A 25,986-nucleotide genomic window follows, 5' to 3' on the forward strand; every position below is an offset into this window, starting at 1 on the left:
TATTGTGCCCTAGAACAGATTCTTCCATGAGTTAGTGGAAAAAATTGTAGATTCCCCGCTATTACTAGCAAGGGGGTCTGGGGGAGCGCTAGGAGCTCCCCCAGCGCGGGGCGAAGCACTATTTCTGGTATGGAAAGCCAACAAAATGCATATTCTGAGGTATCTACACTGCAAAAAGTTTTATTTCAAAAACCTAATGTGCTATTCTACTGACTTAGATCCTCCCGCGCCGTTCGGAGCATTTGACGTCAAGCTGTTTCCATAAAAATCTGTCACTGGTAATGTCTGAAGCCTCATCCCACCCGCCATGAGGACCTCCATGAATGAGTGGCGTCTGACCCTTCATTCTTTCTACTCTAAAATAGGTACTTTCTGGAGTTAGTGAAAAAATTGTAAACTCCCCGTGCTTGCTAGCAAGGGGGTATGGGGAGCGCCGGGAACTCCCCGAGCGCGGGGCATAGCCCCGCCGCCAAGCACTATTTCCTGTATTGAAAGCTAACAAAATGCATATTCTGAGTCTCCCACCTGCTCTGAAGACCTCCATGAAAGTGTGGCGCTAAATTGTACTAGGATATCATTGCAACTCTTCTTATGCGCAATTCATTTTGTCGGAGAACATGTCCAGCAAACCTCATGCGTCGCTCTCTCACAATCTTACTAAGGGGTCGACTCCCAGTTCGGCATAGGATTTTCTTGATTTAGACCCGATCTCTATAACTGACTCCTAAAATCTGTCTTAGCCATCTTTGTTGAGCCACATTTAGTGTTTTTCAATTTCGGCAGATGACTATTCAATGCAGTTTATTAATGGAGCCCAGCCACTGGTACAAATGTGTAACCTCTCTTGAATACGCTCTTGGAATTAAGTGAAAGTAGTTTGCTTTAGATTTTATATCGAAAAGAGAAGTTTTATCGTCAAAATCATCTGTTGGGGGTTTTTCACCTCAAAATGCTCTTTAGGGGGATCTTAAACTCAAAACCATCTGGAGGGGGTTTAAACTTAAAAAAAAAGCCATCTGTAGAAGAGGGGTTTAAACTCAAAACCCCCGATTGGATTGGCTACGCTCAAATAATTTTAGTATGTAATTTGCTTTTTTTTTTATATTGAAGAGGTATTTTTAGCATCAAACCCCTCTGAATAGGGGTTTAAACTCAAAACCCATTTTGGCAACGCTCATAACATTTTGAGTGCGTAATTTGCTTTTTTTTTCTTACACTGAAGATGTATTTTTTATCCTCAAACTCGAACCTCTCTGGTAGGTGTTTTAAACTCGAACCCCTCCCTGGTAGGAGTTTCTTAACACGAACCCCCCAGGTAGGGGGTTTTAAACTTAAAACCCCTTTGGTTGTGCTGGGGCAAGTAATGGTTTAGTATTAAAATCTCAACTAAAATAAACAAAATCAAAGCAAAAAATTAGTCACTAAATTCCGACTCACCCCTTGGGGAGGGGGGCTTTCATTTCGGGCGGGGAACCCCCCCCCCTGGCTACGCCCATGAATTTAGTCATGCATATTAACCAATGACTTAGATTCTGCCAAGTCACTGGTTTTCCTGGCTAGCTTAGGCAACCCATTCCATGCTCTAATAGCACTGGGGAAGAAGGAGTATTTGTACAAATTTGTCCTAGCATATGGGACGAGGAATGTGCCTTTATCTTTGTGTCTTTCAGAGTATTTTATTAAATTTTGTTTTTGTATTTGAAGATTATGGTTCCGTATTTTATGTATAATTGCTACTTTAATTTTGAGTCTTCTGTCCTGAAGGCTTTCTAAATTTAGGGATTTTACTAAAGGTGTTACTCTGGTTAAATGTTAATATTCGTTTGTTATGAATCTCACTGCTCTATTTTGTGTCTGTCCAGTTTCTTAGGTAAAGATACATTTGTCAACCTTCTTTTTTTTTTTGGAGAAAAGGAGGGGGGGGGGGATTTTCTACTCTTTGTCCCGACATTTCGGCGGCCCAGATGAAATCACATTGCGGGCCCGATTTGGTCCGCGGGCCATATTTTGGGCATTGCTCTACTCCACAGAGCGCAAGGTCTGAAAGAGGGATTTTACTTTTTTTTTTTCATGCATCATAGAAGTAATGGTACTTAATTATATATTATATCATTGCTCAATTAAATAAAGTTTGAGTGGCTGTTAATTTAAATAAACTGTCAGGTGACTCGGAGACAGTGAGCCATGCTGTCTTACACAACCCTAGAACCCTAAACCACAAACTTGACAGTGGCGTATCTGCACTTTTTAAGCCATGTCTTATCCAATATAGTTTCATTAATTAGCACATTAAGGCGCCTTTTAGGCCAAATCTTGGGTTGTTATAGGTCTAGTCTACTTCTCTCGACTTTCTTAAAGAAAAAAACCAGTACATTAAAAGAAACACAGAATGTTAATATGGTCTAGTATCTTTATTTTCATCTTTCCCTTGTACCACGTCAAAGATACACCGCTTTATATTCGTAATGAAGAGAAGGTGGACAAGATATTTACTATTCATTTATCGATTCGTCTTTAGTATTCATTAACTGTATGTGGAATAAATGCTATACTTAGTGATTGATCTACAATTGATATGACGTCTTAAAACTAGCCTCACCAAAAACAAAAGTGCCGACCATAGGTTCCATAGTATATGTTCTCATTCCCTTGTACGTCGACGTGTTCCATCAAAGAACATGTTTACCAAGGGATATAACTCGTGGATTCAAAAACCTTACAAAATAAACTGTTACACAAATTCGTGATCAAGATCACCAACTTGATTTCTTACAAATACCCTGTAGTTAATTGAATTTTCTTTGATGCTCCATTCAAACAATACGGTAAACAGAAAGTTGTAAATAACACAATTGAAAAATACTGTATAGTACAAATGTTTACAGACACCAGTTTTGATATGTCCAGAGACAAAAATTATTTTAAAAATATTACCATATATAGACATAAAATACGCTGCCATAAAAATGTTTATAAAAGACATATCAAAGGTTTGCTTTACATTATCCAGACATAAGGATTTGTGGATGTTGTTCTTTTAGAAAACAATCCATTATAAGACTATAACAATAACAAACACTTGAATGCCTTAACTATAAGAGACTGAGATATGCATATCAAGTCGGTGGTATTTACACCTAGAAGCTAATATCACTTGGATACCTTTCAAGGAGGGCTCTAGTTCAAATCCCGACTCAAACAGTGTTGTGTTTGCTTAGCGCCTAAAGGCTATCAAGCTATCACCCCTTCCCCCACTGGTCCACAAAAAAAAAATTGGACCACAGCTGAGCATAATGTAAGTATGAAAGTTGCACTATATAAAAGCTAAAAAAAATTAAATCTCTGTTTCTCTCTTTCAGGTTTGTTTTCATTTGTGTACATTATAAATACATCTGTTAGACCTATGGATATGTTCACATCCTGTACCACATTTGAATCTGCTGAAATATCATGCTGCCTTTCGTCAGCGGCAGGAGTACAAGGATATGAAATGTTGAAGACATTTCTCCTACCTGAGACATGCTTGTACTTTGAAAAAAAAAAATAAACAAAGAAGAAAAACAAAGAAGAAAAACAAAGAAGAAAAGCAAAGAAATGTTTCTATAGTAAAATGTATAGAAAAAGTCATAACTATTCTTCTCTATCACACAGATCTGACTTAAATCGTCGCGTAGGCGCATTGGGCCGCAAGCTGTCTCCATAAAGATATGTCACTGGTAGTGTCTGAAGCCTCTTCCCACCTGGTGTCCACTGCTTTGAGGTCCTATATCTTCTTCCTATCTTATAAAATACAGACGTTACTTCAAAATAAAAAAGATGATAACGTCCTATGCGTCATGCATCTAGTCATGCATCTAGTCATGCCTGTTAACCAATGACTTCAATTCTGATTGATATTTTGAAAAAAAAAATTTAAGATATTAAAAAGTTGACCTTGTTTCTTTCCGACAAAATGTTGTGGTCAAAATGGTTATTTTACAAACATTCTAAATTGTTATAATCTGCTTTTAATAATGTACTATTTAAATCTTGAATATAGCTTTTCTTAATATAGGCCAGACGATATTGCCTAATATAAATCCCCCAACTTGAAATACTGTAGACCAAATAGAACTGTTTGTCACTTCCATATTGTTCTCTTCAAGATCGTCGAGTTTCTCTTCAGCTTCTCTCCTCATTCTTTCCAGCTTGGCCTCATTTTCCAATTTTTCCCTTTCTAGTTCTGCAATTCTTCTTTCCATTTGCTTTCTCACTTCCTCCTCGTCTGCCCGATACTGCCTCTCTCGTTCTTCTCCACGTCTGTCCCACTCCGCTTTGATTTTTTCTTGCTCTTCTTTCAGGACAATAGCAGACTTTGCTCTATCTATGTGACCCTCAACAGCCTTTCTAATATCCACAACGTTTGCAATGATCAGAGCCAAAGCTCCGGTGCCCTTGTCTTGGTCGCGTACACTTCTCTCGAGGTTTTCAGCCCGAACTTTTAATGCATTCAGACTCTCGAGCTGGTTTTCTTGGCCTGGTTGTATGTTTCTCATCTGCTGGAGGATGAGGCTGGACTCTCGCAAGGTTTCTTCTTGAACAATTGGAAGTTTCGCCTCCACAACAATTCTGTCCCTTTCTCTCTGTGCGTGCCGGAAGTTATCATCAGTGTAGCGAAGACCAAGCGGACTTACAGAGTCAACTAACGTCAGTAGGTGGTCAATCTGTGCGTCCATTTTTGTTTGGTCTTTTGTTCTGTTGTCAAAGAGAACAACTCTGTTCCGGCATTCGTGGACCAAACTCTTGAAGGCTCCTTCTTGTTGGGAGCACCAGTCCTCGAAACTTCCAACTTCTTCAGGGCAAAGGTTATCTCCATGGGTTACAACCAGAATGCAAAACTTGTTTACGAAATAATCTCCGAAGATATGTTTGAGAACCTCGACGGTACGCTGCTCTTCAGTTGTGAAGCGATTACCGAAGCGGACGACCAGTAAAAAAGCATGATACCCTTGAGGGTTAGAGGCTATGGCCACCTTTATAGAATCAATTAACTTCTCCAGGGCTTCCTGCTCTGACAAATCAGTGTCCAACGCCCCAGGTCCGTCGACCACTTTCAAATTGCGGCCCTTGTAAAGAGAGTAGCTGGTTTTAATTTGTTTCGTTACGGATGTGACGTTTGCGTTGCTTCTGAACACTTTTCTTTTGAGTATGGCATTTCCGGTGGCGCTCTTTCCGTTTCCAGTTTTCCCAATCAGCAAAAGATCAACATCGCTTTTCTTAGACCCCATTACAATTGTCTGTAAATAGAAAGAATAATAAACATTTGGGTGAAGATCGCTTTATAATGTGAACCTCACGTATTTATATACAATTGTGAGTAGGTAAGTTTTTTGAAAGTGACAGACAATGGTTCTCAGACCGATGACCCTTTTATATAGTCAAAACTTGCCCACGGACCGAAAAGTGAAAAAGCTACATAAATGCATATTTTATAAATTATCATTTTGTTGAAGAAGTGTGTTTTTTTTTAAAGAAATAATAACATTTAATAAAAATAAAAATTAAAAAAATAGAAACATTTAAAAAAAAATTAATGACTTGAATGAGGTTGATGAAATTCTTTGAATGTATGTCTGGCTCCATATTTGTAAATAGAAACCGCAAATCTCCACGAGCATGAAATTCTGGTCAGTTTCTTTTGTTGGTGAAGATTTTTTATAACGCCACTGAATCCACGTTCCAGCCAATGGGACTTCTTAACAACGACCCATGATGCTAGGACAAATTTGTACAAATACTCCTTCTTCCCCAGTGCTATTAGAGCATGGAATGGGTTGCCTGAGCTAGCCAGGAAAACCAGTGACTTGGCTGAATTTAAGTCATTGGTTAATATGCATGACTAAATGCATGACGCGTAGGACGTAATCATCTTCTTTTTTGAAGTAACGTCTGTATTATATAAGATAAGATAAGATGCAGGAAGTAAAATGGGTTAGGGTTGTAGCCAGAATTTGTGGTCTCGCTGTTCAAACATTGGTTTACGTTCTTTTTGGATATTTGAATAAGCTGGTTATGTACTAATATGGACTTAATTGTGACTGGGATCTGTGTTTGTCTACACGCTAAAGGGTTCAATAGCTAGTCTGGAATATCCAAGTGACGAATGTCTATAAATCTTTGGTTTAGGTTGGTATAGAAACGTTCTTAATAGTAGTGAGGATCGAGTTGATTATTATTCAAATTATTCGATCGGATTAACAGGCTTTCAGCGAAAAAGTTTCTGCTGACCACCCATGGTCGTCTCGCGGACCTCTGAGGGTCCGCGTACCACAGTTTGAGAACCATTGTGATAAACTACATTAAGAAATCCTTTTATTTTAAAGCGAAGCATCATATGGAAGAGAAAATATTTTTAAAGTTACTAAATGTTTGTGAATTTGGATGCATGGAAAATGTTACAACTCATTTTATAAGATGCTAATTTTACAAAGATGTATATTAGATGTCAAATCTTTGGTTAATGGTTTGGTTTGTGAGATTGTTAATGTTTGTATTTTCCATGATCATAAGATGGCAAGACTGTGCCAAGACAGCACTACAAATGGCGAAACTATTGCAAAAAGTTTTATCGATGCATCTCAATAAAAAAAGAATCTTTTAGCCCAACTACTAGCACCATTGACTTCCCGAGTGGGGTCCCGGGCTCGAATCCTGACAAGGACTGGGATTTTTACTATCGGGATCCTTTGGGCCGCTCTGAGTCCACCCAAATTTACTGGGTACCTGATATAAGTTGGGGAAAAGTAAAGGCGGTTGGTCGTTGTGCTGGCCACATGACACCCTCGTTAACCCTAAGCCAGCGAAACATATGACCTTTCCATCTTCTGCCCCATAGATCGCAAGGTCTTGAAATGGAGCTTTACTTTACTAGCACCATGTTAAGAAGTGTTTTTTAAAAATGGACCTGATACAACAATCAACATTTGTTATAAAAGTTTTATTTTCATTAAACTAACGTAACACATGAAAAGTAAAAAAAATGTAAAAAAAATTCTTAAATAAGAAAATACAAACAAATTGAAGTTCAATGCTCGGACCTAGCCATGCTTTCGGACAGACAAACAAACACACATGTTGTGTCATTCTTTCAATATATCTTTCTCTCAATAGGTCGTGGATTTTTTAATATAAAACCTTGTTATACTTATAAGATACTAAAGAGACGTATTATTTTTTTTAAAGAGAGCACTGTAAAAAGTAGTTACACCAGCTATTGCAAGTGCCATTATGAAATAGGCGAAATCCTAATCTCAATACCGCTTTTCCTTTCGAGACCTGAAAGAGACAGTCAGGCAACACAAATACAATAGTAGCTCTATCAACATTGCGGCTTGCAAGCAATTAGAGATAGGTTAGTGTTTCTATGGGCGTAACTCTCACATTATTGTAAAGCAACTACTTGGTACTTACCTACCTTGATTTAAAAAAAAGCTTCTCTCAGATTTTTTTTTTTAAATTAAAAGAAAGCAAACATTTTTCAGGCCTTTTCAATATTAATTGTAACAGTTGCACAAAATATTACACAAATATGTTGACAACAACAAACACGTTTTATTGTAATTCCCACTTTAGTTGGTATGGATTTTCCCGTTCATTTTCCCTGTAAAATAATCAGTATCTTACTTTCTTTGATCTATGGTCCATTTCTGCAAGAATCAGTATTTGATCCATTCGTTCCAGCACTCACATAAAGCTCTACCCACAAGGTAGCCACGCATTCTCCATGACAAATAAGATTTTCAGGAAAATTTCTATGACTATGAGCTCTAGATCCTTTTACGCTTTTAGCTAGAAATTTAGTAAAAGACCAAAATAAGAAAAAACAAAATTGCTTGCGAATGCGAATTACTTAAGAGTTAAGAAAAACATATAGAAATAAAATGAGGTAGATTATAGAGATTCTGAAATAACTTGACCAAATCATGAAATTACTGTGCTGGAAACTAAACGCTTCAATACAGCCGTGACGTTAGGAATTAAAAAGATATAGAATAAAAGACAAAATTTTGAGACAAAAAAGCTAGGATTATTCTTCTGTCAAAAAAAGATCCTCCTTCTCAAATTTCGCCTACTGTAGGGAACTTCTCTCTATACCCTTCAAGTTTTATCTTTTCATTAATACCGACTTCACCTTGTCAAATTCTTCTAGATCTCTCTTAGAAAGTGCCTTTGCCTGTAACAGTGTGTGTATAGATGACTTCCCCTCTGACATTTGGGTACAGCTGTAGACTGGACACTTCAAATCTAGTCGAATATGCATCCGTCTGGTTGACATTTGGATTAAACGGTTGTAGCTTTGTGTTCTTCTATTTCTTCTTTTGACTTTCTAAATACCAACTCTCTTACTTTCAACTTGTGTATTTCTCCATCAGCCTCTTTCTCTTTAGCTCTCACTTCTCTCTCTTTAGCTCTCGCTTCTGTCTCTTTAGCTCTCACTTTTCTCTCTCTCTTTAGCCCTGCTTCTCTCTCTCTCTTTAGCTCTCACTTCTCTCTTTAGCTCTCACTTCTCTCTCTTTAGCTCTCACTTTTCTCTCTTTAGCTCTCGCTCTTTCTCTTTAGCTCTCTCTCTCTCTCTTTAGCTCTCACTTTTCTCTCTTTAGCTCTCACTTCTCTCTCTTTAGCTCTCACTTCTCTCTCTTTAGCTCTCGCTCTTTCTCTTTAGCTCTCGCTCTCTCTCTAGCTCTCACTTTTCTCTCTTTAGCTCTCACTTCTCTCTCTTTAGCTCTCGCTTCTCTCTCTTTAGCTCTCACTTCTCTCTCTCTCTCTTTAGCCCTTGCTTCTCTCTCTCTCTTTAGCTCTCACTTCTCTCTCTTTAGCTCTCTCTCTTTAGCTCTCACTTTTCTCTCTTTAGCTCTCACTTCTCTCTCTTTAGCTCTCACTTCCCTCTTTTAGCTCTCACTTCCCTCTCTTTAGCTCTTGCTTCTCTCTCTTTAGCTCTCACTTCTCTCTCTTTAGCTCTCACTTCTCTCTCTCTCTCTTTAGCTCTTGCTTCTCTCTATTGAGCTCTCACTTCTCTCTCTTTAGCTCTCTTAAGCTCTTACTTCACTCTCTTAAGCTCGTTTATTATGATATATATCTCGTCCTCTTTTCTTCTATCCACTCCTGGAAAGCAGTTACAATCCGTCCCATCTCTTTTCCTAGCAGCTTTTAACTGTGATCTTATTTATAGTACTAGCTTCCAATTTTTCTTTTCTTGTGCCATATGAGCTAACATGTAACTTCACGGCTAAATCAGTCCTTGACCTTTTTGCAATGACGAAACAGTGTCCGAACTTACAATGTCCAAGTGGACAAGGACTCATATACCTAGAAGAATGAGCCTCCAAATATATGTTACTGCTTTCTGTTTTATCTAGCTCTATAGAAATTACTCTAGTTTATATCTTATATACAGACGTTACTTCAAAAAGGAAGATGATTACGTCCTACGCGTCATGCATGTCAATTAATGAGTAAAATTCTGCCAAGTCACTGGTTTTCCTGGCTGGCTCAGGCAACCCATGCAACATTCTCGCCAAGTCTAGTTGTCTCTGGGTTCAGCTGTAATTACAAAACACTTAATAACTCAGTCAAGACAAACACAGAGCTTTATTACTCTTGATAGGATATATGATATATCACACACTGGGTTCTGTCTTCCTCTACACTTTCACACTTCCGGTCATCCGTGCATATATTCCGAATAAAATAGATTTTACACATATACACACACCAGTGACAATGATGTGTAAGTAAGAGTAATGACCCCATAATTTGTTGTGCCTCTAGCGCGAGCTACGCTGACACTTTCAAAATACAACATTGTACCTGTCCTTGTGAATAGTGGACCAAGGATATCTGGCAAACGGCAGACAGTGGACTTTAATCGAGTTCTATTTAGTAGGTTACAAAATGATATTACAAGCAAAAAAAAAAAACAAAATAAAATAAAGTTTATATTAAGTGTATCAGTTAGTTTGCATCAGTCATGTAATTAAATTTGTAATAGATCCAGACTAACAATAATAAATCCGTGCGATTAGAAATATTTTTTTTAATTTTTTTTCGTTTTTTTCTCAATTTCATGCTTTTAGCGTTCTCAATACGCTATGATCCTATCACTTAACTGGACCATTTGGGAAGGGTTATCTGGGTGGTCGATTTTTTTATGTATTTAAAAAAATGAAACGATCTCAATTCGAATTTGTGGGTTAAAACCTTCTCAGGCTTCTCAAGCCAACACAGTAAACACTTTGCTAGCGAGGAGTCTATAAACATGGAAGATTGTATAGTTATCCTTTGTTTCTATTTCATTCAGTCTTCACTAATCCTGAAACGACTACCTAGCAAATAGTTAATTATTTAGCTTATACCACCATTTCAGTCAAGTGCTATTTCTTTCCCTTGTTTAAGATACCAAAATATTTGTATAACCAATAGTTAACTAACTGATTCTTGTGTAGTCAGATTATGGAAATAATTGTGCAAAATTTCAGCTTGATCCGACTTTGTGTGTCGGAGAAATAACGTGTACAAAGTTTTGGCCAGAAAGACAGACAGACAGACAGACAGACAGAGTGAGCTTTCTATAAGCTTTGTAAAAATTGGAGACTACTTTAGGTTCCTTCACAGATATTGATTAAAGATATCGATCTCCACAGCGAAGCGAATCTTGTAAGACTTCACTAACATGAACGATACTTTCCATTTTTAGTGAACCACATTATATGTTAAACTAGACACATTTGGGGAGTCAACCGATACGTAACTACGAAAAAAAAAAACGAAAATAACATTGCTACTAATATTTATTACAAATGCGCTACGTGAACTGACTCTAAAGTCCAACCAAATTTCCTTGATAAAAATGAAACCAAACTAAAAAAAAAAAAGGATGGCCACTTGAAATTAAATATAATACAAAACAAAATCAGCACTTTTAAAAAAAATATACACTTTTTATTACTTGTAATCCTTTAAATATAAAAAAGTAATATTATTTGATCATAACAATTTGATTAGCTGATTATATATTTAAATAATAAGAGACACACGCAAACATGGGCACAAGTAATACGTGAAATGAAAGGGGAGAGGTATGGAGTAAATGTTATCACGCCCTGGCTGACAATAAAATCCTTCAGTCAGTTCATGGATAAGAAAGTTACGGTTGTAAATATGGAATTAGTTCAAAGTAAGTCTCAAGTGAATCACATCGAAATTGGCTTTTTTGTTAGCATTGTTCATTATCTAATTGTGCAGTTCCATGCAATGAACTAATACAAGACTTCTTGTAATGAGGTCATACATACATATTTACGGTACAAATCAGAAATGAGTTGTTTACATGCTGGTACTCAAAGATACAAATTAAGAAGCATTGGCAGTGGCACTGTGTAGGATGTCAGTCACCCAGCGGTGAAGGACGTTTATGTTTTCAACTTCTACCCTTGAGGCATCTTCCTTCAGCCTGAGCTCCATCAGACGTACCGACACAAGGATGTCGTCTGATGCCTTGTCCATTTTGTCATTTTTTTCCTCTGAGCTCTTCATTGCTTTACTTTCTTTACATATCTCCACTGCGTCCAGCGTGCTCAGGAGTTGATCTTCAATGCTGTTTCGAATGTTGAAAGCATGTCCCATATACTCTCGAAACGTCCCTGAACATCTGTCTTGATCTCGAATATGTTTCAACAGTGACTCTGACCTTTTCTTTAACATTTCCATTCGCTTCTTCTGACCTTTGGGGTCACTCAGTGAAATCTGCCCAAGCTGCTGGACAAGCAAACTGGATTCCCTTAATGTTTCCTCTTTCAAGAAAGGATCTTTCGATGCTGCATTTTTTCTCTTTTTCTTGCTTTGGCTTCTGTCTAAAGAAATTTTTGACTCTGAAGCGTGCTCTTCTTTCATTGCACTCACTAAATCTATTAGAGAATTTAACTGATTATTAATTTTGTTTTTGTCTTTAGTTTTGTTATCAATTAATAAAATCCTTTCCTCGCACCATTCCAATAGAATTTTTAAATACTTGTTTTCCTGAAGGTCACACCAATCTTTAAAGTTTTCGATTTCTTCAAGATCAAAATTATCTCCATGTGTCATCAGTAAAATGCAATGCTTTTTTATAAATTCTTCTCCAAAAATTGATTTTAAAACATCTACGGCGTCTAGATCTTCCTTTGTAACATGTCCGTTGAATTTCATAACAAAAACTATTGCATTTAAGCCTTCAGGACAAAGACTTTTCGCTCGTTTGATAGTTCCATTGAAAGACTGAATAGAATCTGAATCTTGTATCCCAGGCGTGTCAACAACTTTAAGGACAGTATCTAAGTATTCAGAATAGTTGAGTTGTATCTCCTTGGTGACGGCTGACGTGCTGGCCATGCTGTTGAAAACGCTTCTACACAGAATAGTATTTCCTGTTGAACTTTTGCCGTTGCCAGTTTTACCAACCAATATAATAGTAATACTCTTCATCCTGTGTCGGGTATGGTTTCTGTTATATCTGGGGTAAGAAACGATGTGTATTTTAATATTTACCTACTGCTATTGCCATTGAAAAAAAATATGACTCTTTAGCTATTTTTAATTTATTTATAAATAGTTCATGCTAGTAACTACACAAGTTTCCAACATTATAATAACATAACGTTTAGATTTCAGTTTGTACGGACAATTGATTGTAAACAAAATACAATTTTTTAAAACTTTTGTTGAACTCCTTCTGTCTGTCTTCCTATCCAGTCTGTATATATGTGCGAAAACTTAAAGAAACTGGTAGGATTCAAACCTACGCGTACAAAGAGACTGGCCTATACAATAGATCACTCGGTCATAGTTCTAAATCTAAATTTCAAAAGTTATAAGGACGCTTAGAGTCCACCCAACTCAAATGGGGAAAAAAAAAAGGCAGTTGGTCGCTGTGCTGGTCACATGACACCCCTGATTGTTAACCGTTAGCCAAAAAAACATGACCTATATATCATCGTTCCCCACAAATCGCAAGGTCTAATACATGTATTTTACAATTATGTTAAAACTCTGAAATTTGGAAAGCCAGCACGGAAAACTTCTCCTAGATAACCCTCCTACCTTCCCCCCAACTAGTCCACTCAAGTTAATTGGACCATAACGCTTTGTGCATGCTAAAAGCAAGAAATTGTGCTGAACAAAAAAAAATGGGTATTTCAAATCACGGTGGCTGAGCGGTAAAGCGCTTGGCTTTCGAACCGGGGAACGGAGTACGAATCCTGGTGAAGACTGGGATTTTAAATTTCGGGATCTTCGGGCGCCTCTGTGTCCACCCAGCTCTAAAGGCTACCTGACGATAGTTAGGGAAAAGTAAAGGCGGTTGGTCGTTGTGCTGACCACATGACACCCTCGTTAACCGTAGGCCACAGAAACAGATGACCTTTACATCATCTGCCCTATAGACCACAAGGTCTGAAAGGGGAACTTTTTTATTTTTTTTACTCAAATTTATTATTGTTATTCTATACCAATTACAAATTATTTAGGCCTGCATGACTGATTCAAACTAATTGATTCATGCATGAAGAGGGGGGAACTGCTGTGGGGACAACATCGTTCCGACCGTAAACATTGCCCAGGCTTCCATCTTACATGTCGCTCTAGGACTGAAGGAGGCCAACAGGCTTTTTCTAAAACTTTTTTTTTTATTTACATTTTACTTTCTTTTTTTTACGTATTTATATATATGTGTGTATTTGTTTGTAAAATGTTTTATATGTTTCAGATTCTCCTTCAGAGATGAAAATAACTTGCTACCCAGTTCAAACCTTCCGCAGGACGACGGGGGGTGACAGCGGGCATGATATAAACTAAGGATCATCGACCGAGCGACAGTCCAGCGCGCATTCCGTACGACCAGGAATGTATATATCCCCAACACGACCAGGAATGTATATATCCCCAACACGACCAGGAATGTATATATCCCCAACACGACCAGGAATGTATATATCCCCAACACGACCAGGAATGTATATATCCCCAACACGACCAGGAATGTATATATCCCCAACACGACCAGGAATGTATATATCCCCAACACGACCAGGAATGTATATATCCCCAACACGACCAGGAATGTATATATCCCCAACACGACCAGGAATGTATATATCCCCAACACGACCAGGAATGTATATATCCCCAACACGACCAGGAATGTATATATCCCCAACACGAACAGGAATGTATATATCCCCAACACGACCAGGAATGTATATATCCCCAACACGACCAGGAATGTATATATCCCCAACACGACCAGGAATGTATATATCCCCAACACGACCAGGAATGTATATATCCCCAACACGACCAGGAATGTATATATCCCCAACACGACCAGGAATGTATATATCCCCAACACGACCAGGAATGTATATATCCCCAACACGACCAGGAATGTATATATCCCCAACACGACCAGGAATGTATATATCCCCAACACGACCAGGAATGTATATATCCCCAACACGACCAGGAATGTATATATCCCCAACACGACCAGGAATGTATATATCCCCAACACGACCAGGAATGTATATATCCCCAACACGACCAGGAATGTATATATCCCCAACACGACCAGGAATGTATATATCCCCAACACGACCAGGAATGTATATATCCCCAACACGACCAGGAATGTATATATCCCCAACACGACCAGGAATGTATATATCCCCAACACGACCAGGAATGTATATATCCCCAACACGACCAGGAATGTATATATCCCCAACACGACCAGGAATGTATATATCCCCAACACGACCAGGAATGTATATATCCCCAACACGACCAGGAATGTATATATCCCCAACACGACCAGGAATGTATATATCCCCAACACGACCAGGAATGTATATATCCCCAACACGACCAGGAATGTATATATCCCCAACACGACCAGGAATGTATATATCCCCAACACGACCAGGAATGTATATATCCCCAACACGACCAGGAATGTATATATCCCCAACACGACCAGGAATGTATATATCCCCAACACGACCAGGAATGTATATATCCCCAACACGACCAGGAATGTATATATCCCCAACACGACCAGGAATGTATATATCCCCAACACGACCAGGAATGTATATATCCCCAACACGACCAGGAATGTATATATCCCCAACACGACCAGGAATGTATATATCCCCAACACGACCAGGAATGTATATATCCCCAACACGACCAGGAATGTATATATCCCCAACACGACCAGGAATGTATATATCCCCAACACGACCAGGAATGTATATATCCCCAACACGACCAGGAATGTATATATCCCCAACACGACCAGGAATGTATATATCCCCAACACGACCAGGAATGTATATATCCCCAACACGACCAGGAATGTATATATCCCCAACACGACCAGGAATGTATATATCCCCAACACGACCAGGAATGTATATATCCCCAACACGACCAGGAATGTATATATCCCCAACACGACCAGGAATGTATATATCCCCAACACGACCAGGAATGTATATATCCCCAACACGACCAGGAATGTATATATCCCCAACACGACCAGGAATGTATATATCCCCAACACGACCAGGAATGTATATATCCCCAACACGACCAGGAATGTATATATCCCCAACACGACCAGGAATGTATATATCCCCAACACGACCAGGAATGTATATATCCCCAACACGACCAGGAATGTATATATCCCCAACACGACCAGGAATGTATATATCCCCAACACGACCAGGAATGTATATATCCCCAACACGACCAGGAATGTATATATCCCCAACACGACCAGGAATGTATATATCCCCAACGACCAGGAATCCATATATCCCCAACACATGCATTCAACTTTTAATATTCATATAGAAACTAATAAGAAATTTAATAAAAAAAAATATATCAGATGATCGTTAAATAATAAACAGCAAAGCACCAAGCCTTTTTAAAGAGAAAAAAAAAGTTATTAAACGTTTTAAGTATAAATTAGAAAGTTCCTTTATTTTTTACGGTAGTGTAACCTCCTTCAGTTGTAGAACGACTATGGTTCATCTCCACTTTTTAATGTGGCTGTGGAGCCCTACTTCGGAGAGACACGCCCTTCCACAAATATCGCAGGCTAAATTGGCTTTCGCTTCGGTGGTAGAGGAGCCAGCCATTTTTCTTACGCCATATCTATTCTCTTACAAAAAAATCACCTAAATGTTTCTTAAAACTTTTAATATATATATAAAATATTAGTTTAAAGCAGTTAATATTCTTAGTTATTAGAGAGACAATAAAAATTACCTTTTAATTCCAAACAATCTCTTGATTCTAAACTAATTTAGTAATTTCGGGAAAACCCATTAAAAAAGAGAAATTTCCTATAAAATGTTTAGGTAAATAAGCACAAAAAAGAGAAAAGTAACAAACACTTAAAGCAACAACAACAAAGTTTTTTCTAGTGTGAAGAACTCTACATTTAAAACAATATGTGGCTCATCTAGACGCATCCATTGTCTTCCTAGACAGAAGAAGACATAAAATAATGGTACAATGACCTTTAACATTTGTGCGTTTATGAAATAATGCTCTGAATGTAGAATCTACCGTGAAAAGTGAACGGATCTTTACTTTTTGGTGGAATATGAATATAAGCAATTAACGTTTTTTTTATAAACAAAGTGTGGCTCTTTAAAAAAAAACATTTAGTGTATATTTGTATATTATTATACAAATATGGCGACATTCTTGAATATATATATATATATATATATATATATAGCTCGTCCATCGATGTTTTTTAAAACAAAATTGTTAAGTGACGCCTAGAGATTGGTTGCATTTACGAGAATAATAACAAAACAAGAGACGAAATTGAGTCAGTAGCAAAGCTAGCTATAATGTTACTCACATTTTAAGTCGAGAAATGAAGCTATTTTCGTAAAAAATGTGCTTTAAATTTCTCCTTTATTAATGTAAGTACAAGATCTACGGGCTTCTTATAGTTTCAAGTCAATTTCATTTATTTTTGTGAATCTTTTCGGTCATGTGGCCCGTGACACGTGTGTCGGACATTAAAATGGCCTGCAGGTCGAATAAGGTTGGGCATCACTATAGTAGTAATTCACCAGCAAAGATGTTTAATTGGATTATGTTAATTTTACTAATCTATTTAAACTGGGAATAGTTAGTCATTTGCTGAAAAAAGATTACATGACCTTTTAGATTTATGATTGCCGTCAAATTTTCCAAGTAAACAAACTCAGTTCCCTCATAAGATGTGACCACGTTGACATCTGGCTTGGTGTGGTCAGCTGTCTATCTATGAACTTAATGTTATGGACTAAACAAACAAAAGGAGGTGGGAGCTGCTCATCTCTACCTCTGGAGATATACCCGCACATCTAGACAGATAATCAGCGTGAAGTATAACACGCAACCACAACCATCTACCAGATACCCCCTTTCCATCAAATGTCCACATAGAAGATTAGATCATTACACACTAAGCATGCTATAAAGCATGAAAGTTGCACTATAAAAATTAACTCTTTATCTCCTAATCGACTATGCCATCGTTGATTTTGACCTCATTAAATCAAATTAATGTTTTATTTTTTAAACTTGGCTTTGAATTATATAAAAAGAGCATGCAATCCCTTTTAATTCTATACCAAACACAACATTTTCTGATAACAAACAACAAAGCTATTGAAGCCCAATCATAACAGGGTAGTGAAATAGTAATGAGCAAAATGAAGAATTCCTTCAAATCGTGGAAAAATAATTGCGGAGAGAAAGAGTTAAGTAATAATGTGCAATTCATAGATATGTGTCCTTTCAGTTTGAAATTTAAACGTTGTCTAAAATAAATATTTCAATTTTTTTTCTTAAATCTACTAACATATACTTTTATATCTATTATAAATTTATATTTTTTTTTATTCTTAGGTATAATGTGCGAATTTCTGTTCCATTAGAGAAGTACTACTCTTAGTAGTCTCCTACAAACATTTATGTTTGAAATAAAATTCGCCAATGCCTGTTTATGGATATTGTGTTTTGCGTGATTTATAAATTGTTAAAAAGGCAAATGGAGCCTACGATAAGATGGTGCGCAAATGTTTAATTAGGCCAATTGATAAAACTTGTTCTTGTTTGCGAAGAAATGTCTTAGTGTATTGCTGTGAGCCTAGTGACGTAAGCGGTGTCAAGATTTGTTTCCCTCTCTTGCCTAGTGAAAAGGAGGTGTCGTTTGTTTTCCTTGCGCAGATTAGGACAGATTCGAACATATTTAACAACGGAGTCAACAAAAACGGTGTGGCATTCATACTCTCCCGCCTTGACTACTGCAACGCCGAGCTAGCAGGTATACCCGATGACAAAATAGCCAAGCTGCAACGTATTCAGAACAATGCCGCACGAATAGTCCTTAGAAAAACAAGACGAGATTTTGCTATTATGCTCTTGCGCACGCTCCATTGGCTTCCCATGAAAGCGAGAATCGATTACAATGTGGCCACACTTTGTCATCAGTGTATGTATATAACAATGAGATGCCCTTGTACCTTAGCGAACTGATTACTCAAAATGTCCCCCAGAGAGCCCTGCGCTCAATAGACTCAACGCTTTTAGTGGTGCCACGTTTCTCCCTCAAAAGCTACGGTCTGTGGGCTTTTCAGTGCACGGACCAAAGGTTTGGAGCTCACTCCCCATTGATCTCAGACAGACAACATGCTACACCATTTTTAAGAAGAACATTAAGACCTATTTGTTTAAAACTTTTTTAGATTAATTGTCATTTTGACTGTCATGTTTGTGTTTGTAATGTTATTACAGCGCCTGAGTCTACATTTGTGTTTGTTAACAGCGCTTTATAAATAAAATTATTGATCCTTTGAGAGTTTAGAATTTAAAAAAATTCAAACAAATTATAAAAAAAAATAATTTATAAAACACACAAAAAAGGCAAAATAATGGAAATGAATTTGTAACAAATAATATTGAAGAATTATATTAACATAATTTTGATATCAAGGAATAATAAAATGGCAAAGCTAACTATAATTTATAATCTTAGGTAAGAAATTTTACTTACACAATTGGTACAGAAATTTGCATACAAGGCAATAACATGTATTAATCTTTTGAAAAATGTATTTAAACTAATTTTGAATAGATGTCTACAATATATAACACTAAAAGACCAGTTTCATTTAAAAACAAATTTCAGTGTAAAAAAAAAAAATTAATAAAAATACCCCACAATTTAATAGTTAAAAAAATAATCTCTATAGAAGAAATTTCAATTCATATTGTATACACATAAATATTACGGTACATCCAAAGTCAATGGCGCAGATATCATGGCATGAAGGGGCTCACCGAGCAAATGGAATCCCGTGAAAAAATATAATAAAAATGATTCACTGCAAGAGTTCAAATTTATCCAATCTATATCACAGACTAATTACTTGAAGTCGTAACTGAATTGAGTGAAATGGCACTAATAACAGTAAACGTAGAACCTTAGCAAAAATTAAATGTATGGAAATTTAAAGAAATACTCGATTTGGTTTTTGACATTACTATGACGTATGTAAGAGATGAAAGAGGGAAGCGCTCAAATCATACTTCTTATCCCGGGTCTCAAGTGTGACGAAAAACACTTGCCGGGGATTATATTATCAAACTTGATAACTCAATAAAGTGAAGAAAGAAACATCTCTCTGTATTTTCTTAAAACTTCTTTAATAATACTTCTTCAACTTTCACATCAAATTAACTTCTCAATTTAATAACAACTTGACTTGATACTTCTTAAATAAAACTTAAAGACACAAGAAACTTCACTTAGTATAACATTCAACTTCAACTAATAATATTACTTCAACTAATAAAACTTTAATTAATGGACCCGCTAATATCACAAAACTTATAACTCTATCAAACCATTACTAATCGAGGACTAAGCGAGGACCATCACTCTACAAGAACCACTACTATGCGAGGACCCGTCTAACTGACTTTCCCCTAATTTATACTTTTTTTAATCGGATGTTCTAGAATCATGGAAACTTCTCGGATAATTATTTTAGTAACTTTGACCTTCTAGAAGCTGACGTGTGCTATTTTTTTCCCTTAACCTCTTTCTTTGATTGGATACCTAAAATTAACTTGTTTACGCTGGACACTAGCACTGGTTTGACCTCGCTTCTAGAAACTGGTCGAAATAGGTCACAGACTCGACTCGTGACATCAAGTACCTTGCTACACTACTGTCACCATTACCTGATAATGAAGCCAGGTATTATGCCCGTCTCATTTCGTGTATTTGCTTAATTGATATTCATAAAAAAGTATGTATATTTCAGAGGAGTCTTTTTCAGAGCTGATTGAATTTTTTTTTCATTTTTTAGACATTGCGAGTCACCAACATTTTTTTCTAGGCTTAGAGCCCTTTGAATAAGAACTCTGCTCTCAATTTTTATTTCTTTTTCAGGGTTATTAGACTCTAAGGCTTTAGCTTTTAGAATGAGAGTCTGAATTTGGCTAAAAACGTTGTTCTGTACAAGATCTTTAATTATTTTGTCACATTCAGCAATAGCTTCAGTGTAATTCTTTTGTTTGATTAAGAAAATTGCTGACCTGATACAACATATCTCCTGAAAATCCCTGTTAAAATTTTTTTGTGAGTTTGCTTCGGTAAAAGGCTCAAAATGGCTCAAAAAGTTTTTAATTCTTTCACTTTTAGTTGCTCCCTGAAGTGTCTGAATTTTGGAAACTTTATAGACAGGTATTTTCTGGAACAAAACTAAGAGATCGTAATCTGCAAGATTGCTCACGTCAGCTTCTTTATAACTTAAACGTAAAGCCTCTTTCATGCAATCTTTGCTCATTGGACTTATTAGTGAATCAATGTTTTGTGTTTCTAATGCAATGGCTTTCAGAACATAGACATGTATAACTACCAAATTATTTCTGTCTAGATTTGGTAGTAAAATCTCACTATCGATAAAGTGAATTGCTTCAGCATACATTTTACATTTAGCATACAACAAAGCCAGATGGTAGGCATTTCTTAATGACTTCACCTTTAATAGTTCATGTTGAATTTTGAACATATTCAGCGATTGATGAATTTTTTCCTTAACCAATGGTTCTTCGGTCCAGTCCAGAAACTTTGCATATCTAAGTAAGTACTGTTTAAGCATGTCGGAAGCATACACTTCATCTCGGGTCCCTGTGTTCTCTTCATCTTTTTTCAAACTCACAGCTTCTTGTAAATACATGTGAGCTAGGTAAAAACTTGCACGTTCTGTCTGGTATTCGGAAAATGAGAGCTCAAAAAATGCCTTACATTCTTCGTTTTTGTTGTTTTTCAATGACCTAATACCAAGCTGTAAATAAATTAAAGCTCTTTCCTTGTTTCCGTGACAGTTCTTCACTAAACTTTCAACCTTTTTAATAATCTTGTCTTTGGTTTGCAATTTTTTTGTCTTTTCAAATAATTCCTCCATAACAGAGTTTTCAGACATGATTCGTTCTATTTCCATGTACGCTAATGCCTTTAGAACAATATTGCTGCTTTTAGTTTCGATTTCATCAAAAATTTTAAGAATTTTAGCCCCGTCTGTTTTTTCTTTAAAACTGTTTCTAGGATTGGCTAGACGCCTAAACAGCCTGAGCATCAAATAGTTTTCATAATCTACAAAGTTCTCACTTTTACGAATCGCTATTACAAATTCCATAATTTGAATTCCATCATAAGAATTGGGCGCACCAAGCTTATAATAGTAATATGCTTGCTCCAAAATAGCATCAATCTTTCGAAGTTTATTGTCATCTACTACTTTCTTGAGTTCCAAAAACTTCTCATCAGCTTCGTCCCTTTTGTTTAAATGTCGAAGCAAAACAACTGCATTTGCCAAAGCAACGACATCTTTTTGTCCATTCATTGCAAGGACTATATCGTTCATTTCTTTGGCTTGGTCGAATTTCCCTTGTTCAAAGTACACTCTAGTTAAAAGATTAAATTTCCATTTTTCTGGGAAAATGTGTTCATCGGGATGTAAATTTTCCTGCTCTAATTTCCTCTGCAAAAATTGCCAAACATCAGAATAAAATGTTGGTTCTGAAAGTATTACGCCTTCATCATCACACTCTAATTTACAGGTTCCAATATTAAATGTATTAGGGAAATCCTCTAAATCTTGAATGAACCGTTCTTTGACTCGAATATTCATTCTGAAATCGAATAACATATAAAATATATACCGGTAAAATGTAAGTTTTTAATTGTTCATATTTTAATGCAACTCTAGGACGCAGTTAAACTGATTTGGCATGTATGTTGACAAATATCTTCAAAAATGACCGATATGTTTTTAACTTCGGAAAAACTTTCCGAATATGAGGATGGGTAAAACGATAGGATTACATTAATGTTTCAGTAAGATTTGTGCTACAGTAGATCTGACAGGAAATTCCAAGACACTCTTTTTCTCTCATCACATTCTCTCTCTCTCTCTATCTCTCTCTCTGACTTTTCTTTCTTAACTGAAGCCTTGGACAATTAAGCCATTTTTTAAATCGTAACTGCAGCAGGTAAGATTACCTAAAATGATTTTCATTCGCAATTTCTACGAACTATGTATTTTAAAGACAACATTTCAATGTTTACGTTACAACAAATAATTCCTTCCGCTTAAGCGATTATGAACACTTCTTTGGTGAGTAACTTTCGTTTAAGAAGGCCTCTATCCTAGAGCAAAAATTAAAAGTCCTAAAAAATGGTCACAGTGAACATAAGGGCCCATTAAAGCGTGATTTTGTGTGCTTTTTTTTTGTGTGGGGTTGGGGGTTAATGTGTAATACGGTTTGTAAAGATGAGTTATTCTAATTAAGTGTCTCTATGAATCTTTATCTACAACTGACAAAAAAAAAATATGCAAAGAATGGAATAAGCTGTGGATAGGGATGTAATGTCTGTTAAACTCTTTCGCGGCAAGGGGGCGTTTCATTTGAAAATATTGACGGGTAGTATAGTTCAGAGCGATGGAAGGCTACAACTGATGGGCCTAGGAAGTGTTTGTGCATATTTCAATCCACCCAAGGGATTTATTGTTGTTTTATGCTTTTTTCTTTGCTGCGCTGCTGAAGACACATATTTTATTTGTATTGAGTCTAAAGTGTATCTGTGTGCCCCGTGAAACGGTAAGGCTTTTAAACAGAAAACCAAAAACTAATAAAATACTCAGAAAGACACAAAGATAAAGGCCCATTTCTCGTCCCATATGCTAGGACGAATATGTACAAATGCTCCTTCTTCCCTAGTGTTATTAGAGCATGGAATGGGTTGCCTGAGCTAGCCAGGAAAACCAGCGACTTGGCAGAATTTAGGTCATTGGTTAACATGCATGATTAGATGCATGACGCGTAGGACGTAATCTTCTTTCTTTTAAAGTAACGTCTGTATTATATAAGGTAAGATAAGATAAGAAGATAATGGACATAAGTCCACAATTTTAAAATCATTTTTTTCTTTCACTAAAACTTGCCCATTAAACAAAGTTTACAAAAAAAAAATAATACAAAAACAGTGGACAATAAATTGTCTATAGTCTTAAACATTTATGTAAGAAAAGATCTCGTTGATGAGTTACAATAAATAGGAATATTAAAATTAAACGACATACTATTACACAATCGCAAGAATTTATTATTCTAATATTCATTGTAAAAGTATTCTTACTTCTGGTCGTAGTCACAAGAAGAGTTGTATAAAGATGTTCTGTGTTTTTCAGTTCTGTTGCCAATTGCTATGTTTTATTCATGAGATTTTTCCTTTTATAGATCTATCTAGCTTAGTCAAAGTGTAATATTTAAATATAGACAACCGACGAATTCTTCATATATATGTAAAAGATTTTTTCCGTAAATGATGGAAATGTACATATTAAGCAAATTGAAACCAACATTTTTTTTAAATACTCAATTAATTTTATAGAGCAGTTTTAGTTTCGTTTTACTGTTTAAATATAGTGTCAAGAAATTTTACAGAAAACCTACACTCTAATTGTGATACACAATAAATCAATCAACCAAAAAAAAAAAAAAGGCAGCAAGCCATGAAATGTGTCATACTAGATCTACAAATATTTAAATTTCTTATTGATTTTGTAACGCTGAGTTTGTAGGGTTAATATTAAATGGAATTTTTCAGATGACGACATACAAACAATGTGTAGCTGAGAAAACATGAATTGATAAATAACAAAAAAAAATTACTTTATAAGATTAAATGTTATACTTTCTCAACGACTTATCGATGCAATAAGCGAATGTATTTATTATTTATTAATTACTTAATTGGTAATGTACATAGTATCTTGTAGAATGCATTTTGCCAATGCTAAACGTATTGTGAATTTTCCGTAAATCATCAATATCCGTGTGTTTTCAATGCTGAAAAAAATAAATAGTTTTTCCCTATGTCTTTATTATACATGAGAATACTACGTAAACAAATTGTAAATAAATAATTTTTTGTTAGAAATGGACTTTAAGCTAATATCATGTTTGTGTCTTATAATAGTCGAAATTAATAGTATTACCTAACTAGCAACCTGTATTACGAAAGATGTACCCGAACTGTGGTACAAGACGTCAGACAAGGTATCGTGACATCCAAACAGTGGGGGGAAAAAGGGTGGGTGAGGTTGAAGGTCCAAGCATAATGGGCAAAATAATGTTCTCATATTACTTATAAGTCAATGTTAACTAAGTAAAAACACACTTATACCAATTTTTTAAAATTAAAAATTAAATTCATTATAAGTTTCTCTAAGTAGACATCAAGGATCATTTTAAATGTATATGTATTACAGTTTTTTGTCAGAGACCTTTTTTTTTTAAGAAAAAGAAGAAAACATTTCAAAACGTCTCCGCTAAAGCCATTCTTCCGACTTTCTTGTGTTCCAACGGTCGAATTTTTACCATCTATCGTAAATCTTTATGCAAACGGCTTTTTTTGTTGACCAAAAAATGTCCACCTCAAGACATTTAACACAGAGTAGATCTTCCAACGATCGCGCCCATCACTGACGTAGTGCGCTATATATGCACTTCAAATAATAGTATTCGTCAGTGCTGGCTCGTTGTTTATAAGACTTGACATGCGTTATGGCCCTTGACATTAATTTTGTATATGCGATTTTATTACTATGAGAAAAATGTGCTGTAGACTCTAGGATTATGATTTCAAGAGCTCAGAGCTAAAAAAAAAAAAAACGAATGCCGTCGGGGTTCTGCCCATGTTCCTTGCTGACAAAAAGAGGAACCTGTTACTTCTCCATTACTATCGCCAGAAAGATTTGTTTTTTAGTGAAAAAACAACAACAAAAAAAACTTAAAATTGTCTATGAAACATTTTTTTCGAAAAGAAAAAAAAGGGATACAAAATACTAGATCTAATGATCATTTTTTCCGCACATCTAAATTGCAAACCGGAAAATCTGTTATATGTAAATCTTTAATTTCTTCCCTAATTCATTACATTTGTAAAACCCTTCCGGGATCCGACTTTGTCAAGACCACGTGTTACTAAGAGGGGGAGGGGCACAAACTGATTTTTCACCTTTTTTTAATGTGGAGGGGCCTGATACTTGATTCTTAAAGTTTGAGAAACACTGGTCTGTCCTCTCTAGAGAAACCAAGTAGAATCTAAACTAAGGTGACATTGTGTTTTTTTTTTCAGTAACCGATTTAAACTAGAGTAGACTAAATTATTCAAAATAATTTATTTACAGTTGAATTTTTTTTTTTTTGCTACCAATTACTTTATTAGCAGCATTTTAATTTTAAAGATTCATTTGGCGTGTAAAAAAAAAGTTTTTTGTAAAATGTTTTACAGGTTCAATTAAAGTTAAAGATAATCTA

At 36.1% G+C, this 25,986-nt stretch overlaps 3 protein-coding genes across 6 annotated transcripts in view; all 3 read right to left on the bottom strand.

Annotated features, from left to right (window-relative positions):
* Nucleotides 1-2,392: 2,392 nt before the first annotated feature.
* LOC106070430 (uncharacterized) lies at nt 2,393-7,698 on the bottom strand. Of its 3 annotated transcripts, none has more exons than XM_056008111.1 (2): nt 7,663-7,698; nt 2,393-5,276 (listed from the first exon to the last, which is right to left on the bottom strand). In XM_056008111.1, the coding sequence occupies exons 1-2, from the start codon at nt 7,681-7,683 to the stop codon at nt 4,023-4,025; spliced, it is 1,275 nt and encodes a 424-aa protein (XP_055864086.1). In that variant the 5' UTR covers nt 7,684-7,698; the 3' UTR covers nt 2,393-4,022. The 3 variants fall into 3 exon arrangements, with proteins under 3 accessions (XP_055864086.1, XP_013085792.2, XP_013085791.2); XM_013230338.2 differs by lacking the exon at nt 7,663-7,698 and adding an exon at nt 7,454-7,609; XM_013230337.2 differs by lacking the exon at nt 7,663-7,698 and adding an exon at nt 7,450-7,609.
* A 3,257-nt stretch (nt 7,699-10,955) lies between these two features.
* Nucleotides 10,956-25,986, bottom strand: part of LOC106070416 (GTPase IMAP family member 7-like) — a 374,699-nt gene continuing 359,668 nt past the window's right edge. The window contains exons 1-2 of one of the 2 annotated variants that reach the window (XM_056008118.1): nt 16,351-16,487; nt 10,956-12,526 (exon numbers count right to left, since the gene is read on the bottom strand). In XM_056008118.1, the coding sequence (XP_055864093.1) occupies nt 11,389-12,498 (1,110 nt within the window). In that variant the 5' untranslated portion in view covers nt 12,499-12,526; nt 16,351-16,487 and the 3' untranslated portion in view covers nt 10,956-11,388. Of the gene's footprint in view, nt 12,527-16,350; nt 16,488-25,986 lie in introns of those variants that run through there. The other variant, XM_056008119.1, reaches the window with a different exon arrangement.
* On the bottom strand, nt 19,030-23,967 carry LOC106070429 (uncharacterized). Its single transcript, XM_013230336.2, has 2 exons — nt 23,801-23,967; nt 19,030-22,293 (listed from the first exon to the last, which is right to left on the bottom strand). The coding sequence occupies exon 2, from the start codon at nt 22,290-22,292 to the stop codon at nt 20,385-20,387; it is 1,908 nt and encodes a 635-aa protein (XP_013085790.2). The 5' UTR covers nt 22,293; nt 23,801-23,967; the 3' UTR covers nt 19,030-20,384.

The sequence above is a fragment of the Biomphalaria glabrata genome, chromosome 13 (genome assembly GCF_947242115.1).
Source record: "Biomphalaria glabrata chromosome 13, xgBioGlab47.1, whole genome shotgun sequence".
Taxonomy (NCBI): Eukaryota; Metazoa; Mollusca; class Gastropoda; family Planorbidae; genus Biomphalaria; species Biomphalaria glabrata.

Excerpts from the sequence above, each read along its gene's own strand:
- LOC106070430 (XM_056008111.1), bottom strand. The coding sequence starts at position 7,683 with ATGGACCATAGATCAAAGAAA. Across the intron at positions 5,277-7,662 it reads TGGACCATAGATCAAAGAAA|ACAATTGTAATGGGGTCTAA; the intron begins GTAAGATACTGA and ends TTCTATTTACAG.
- LOC106070429 (XM_013230336.2), bottom strand. The coding sequence starts at position 22,292 with ATGAATATTCGAGTCAAAGAACGGTTCATTCAAGATTTAGAGGATTTC.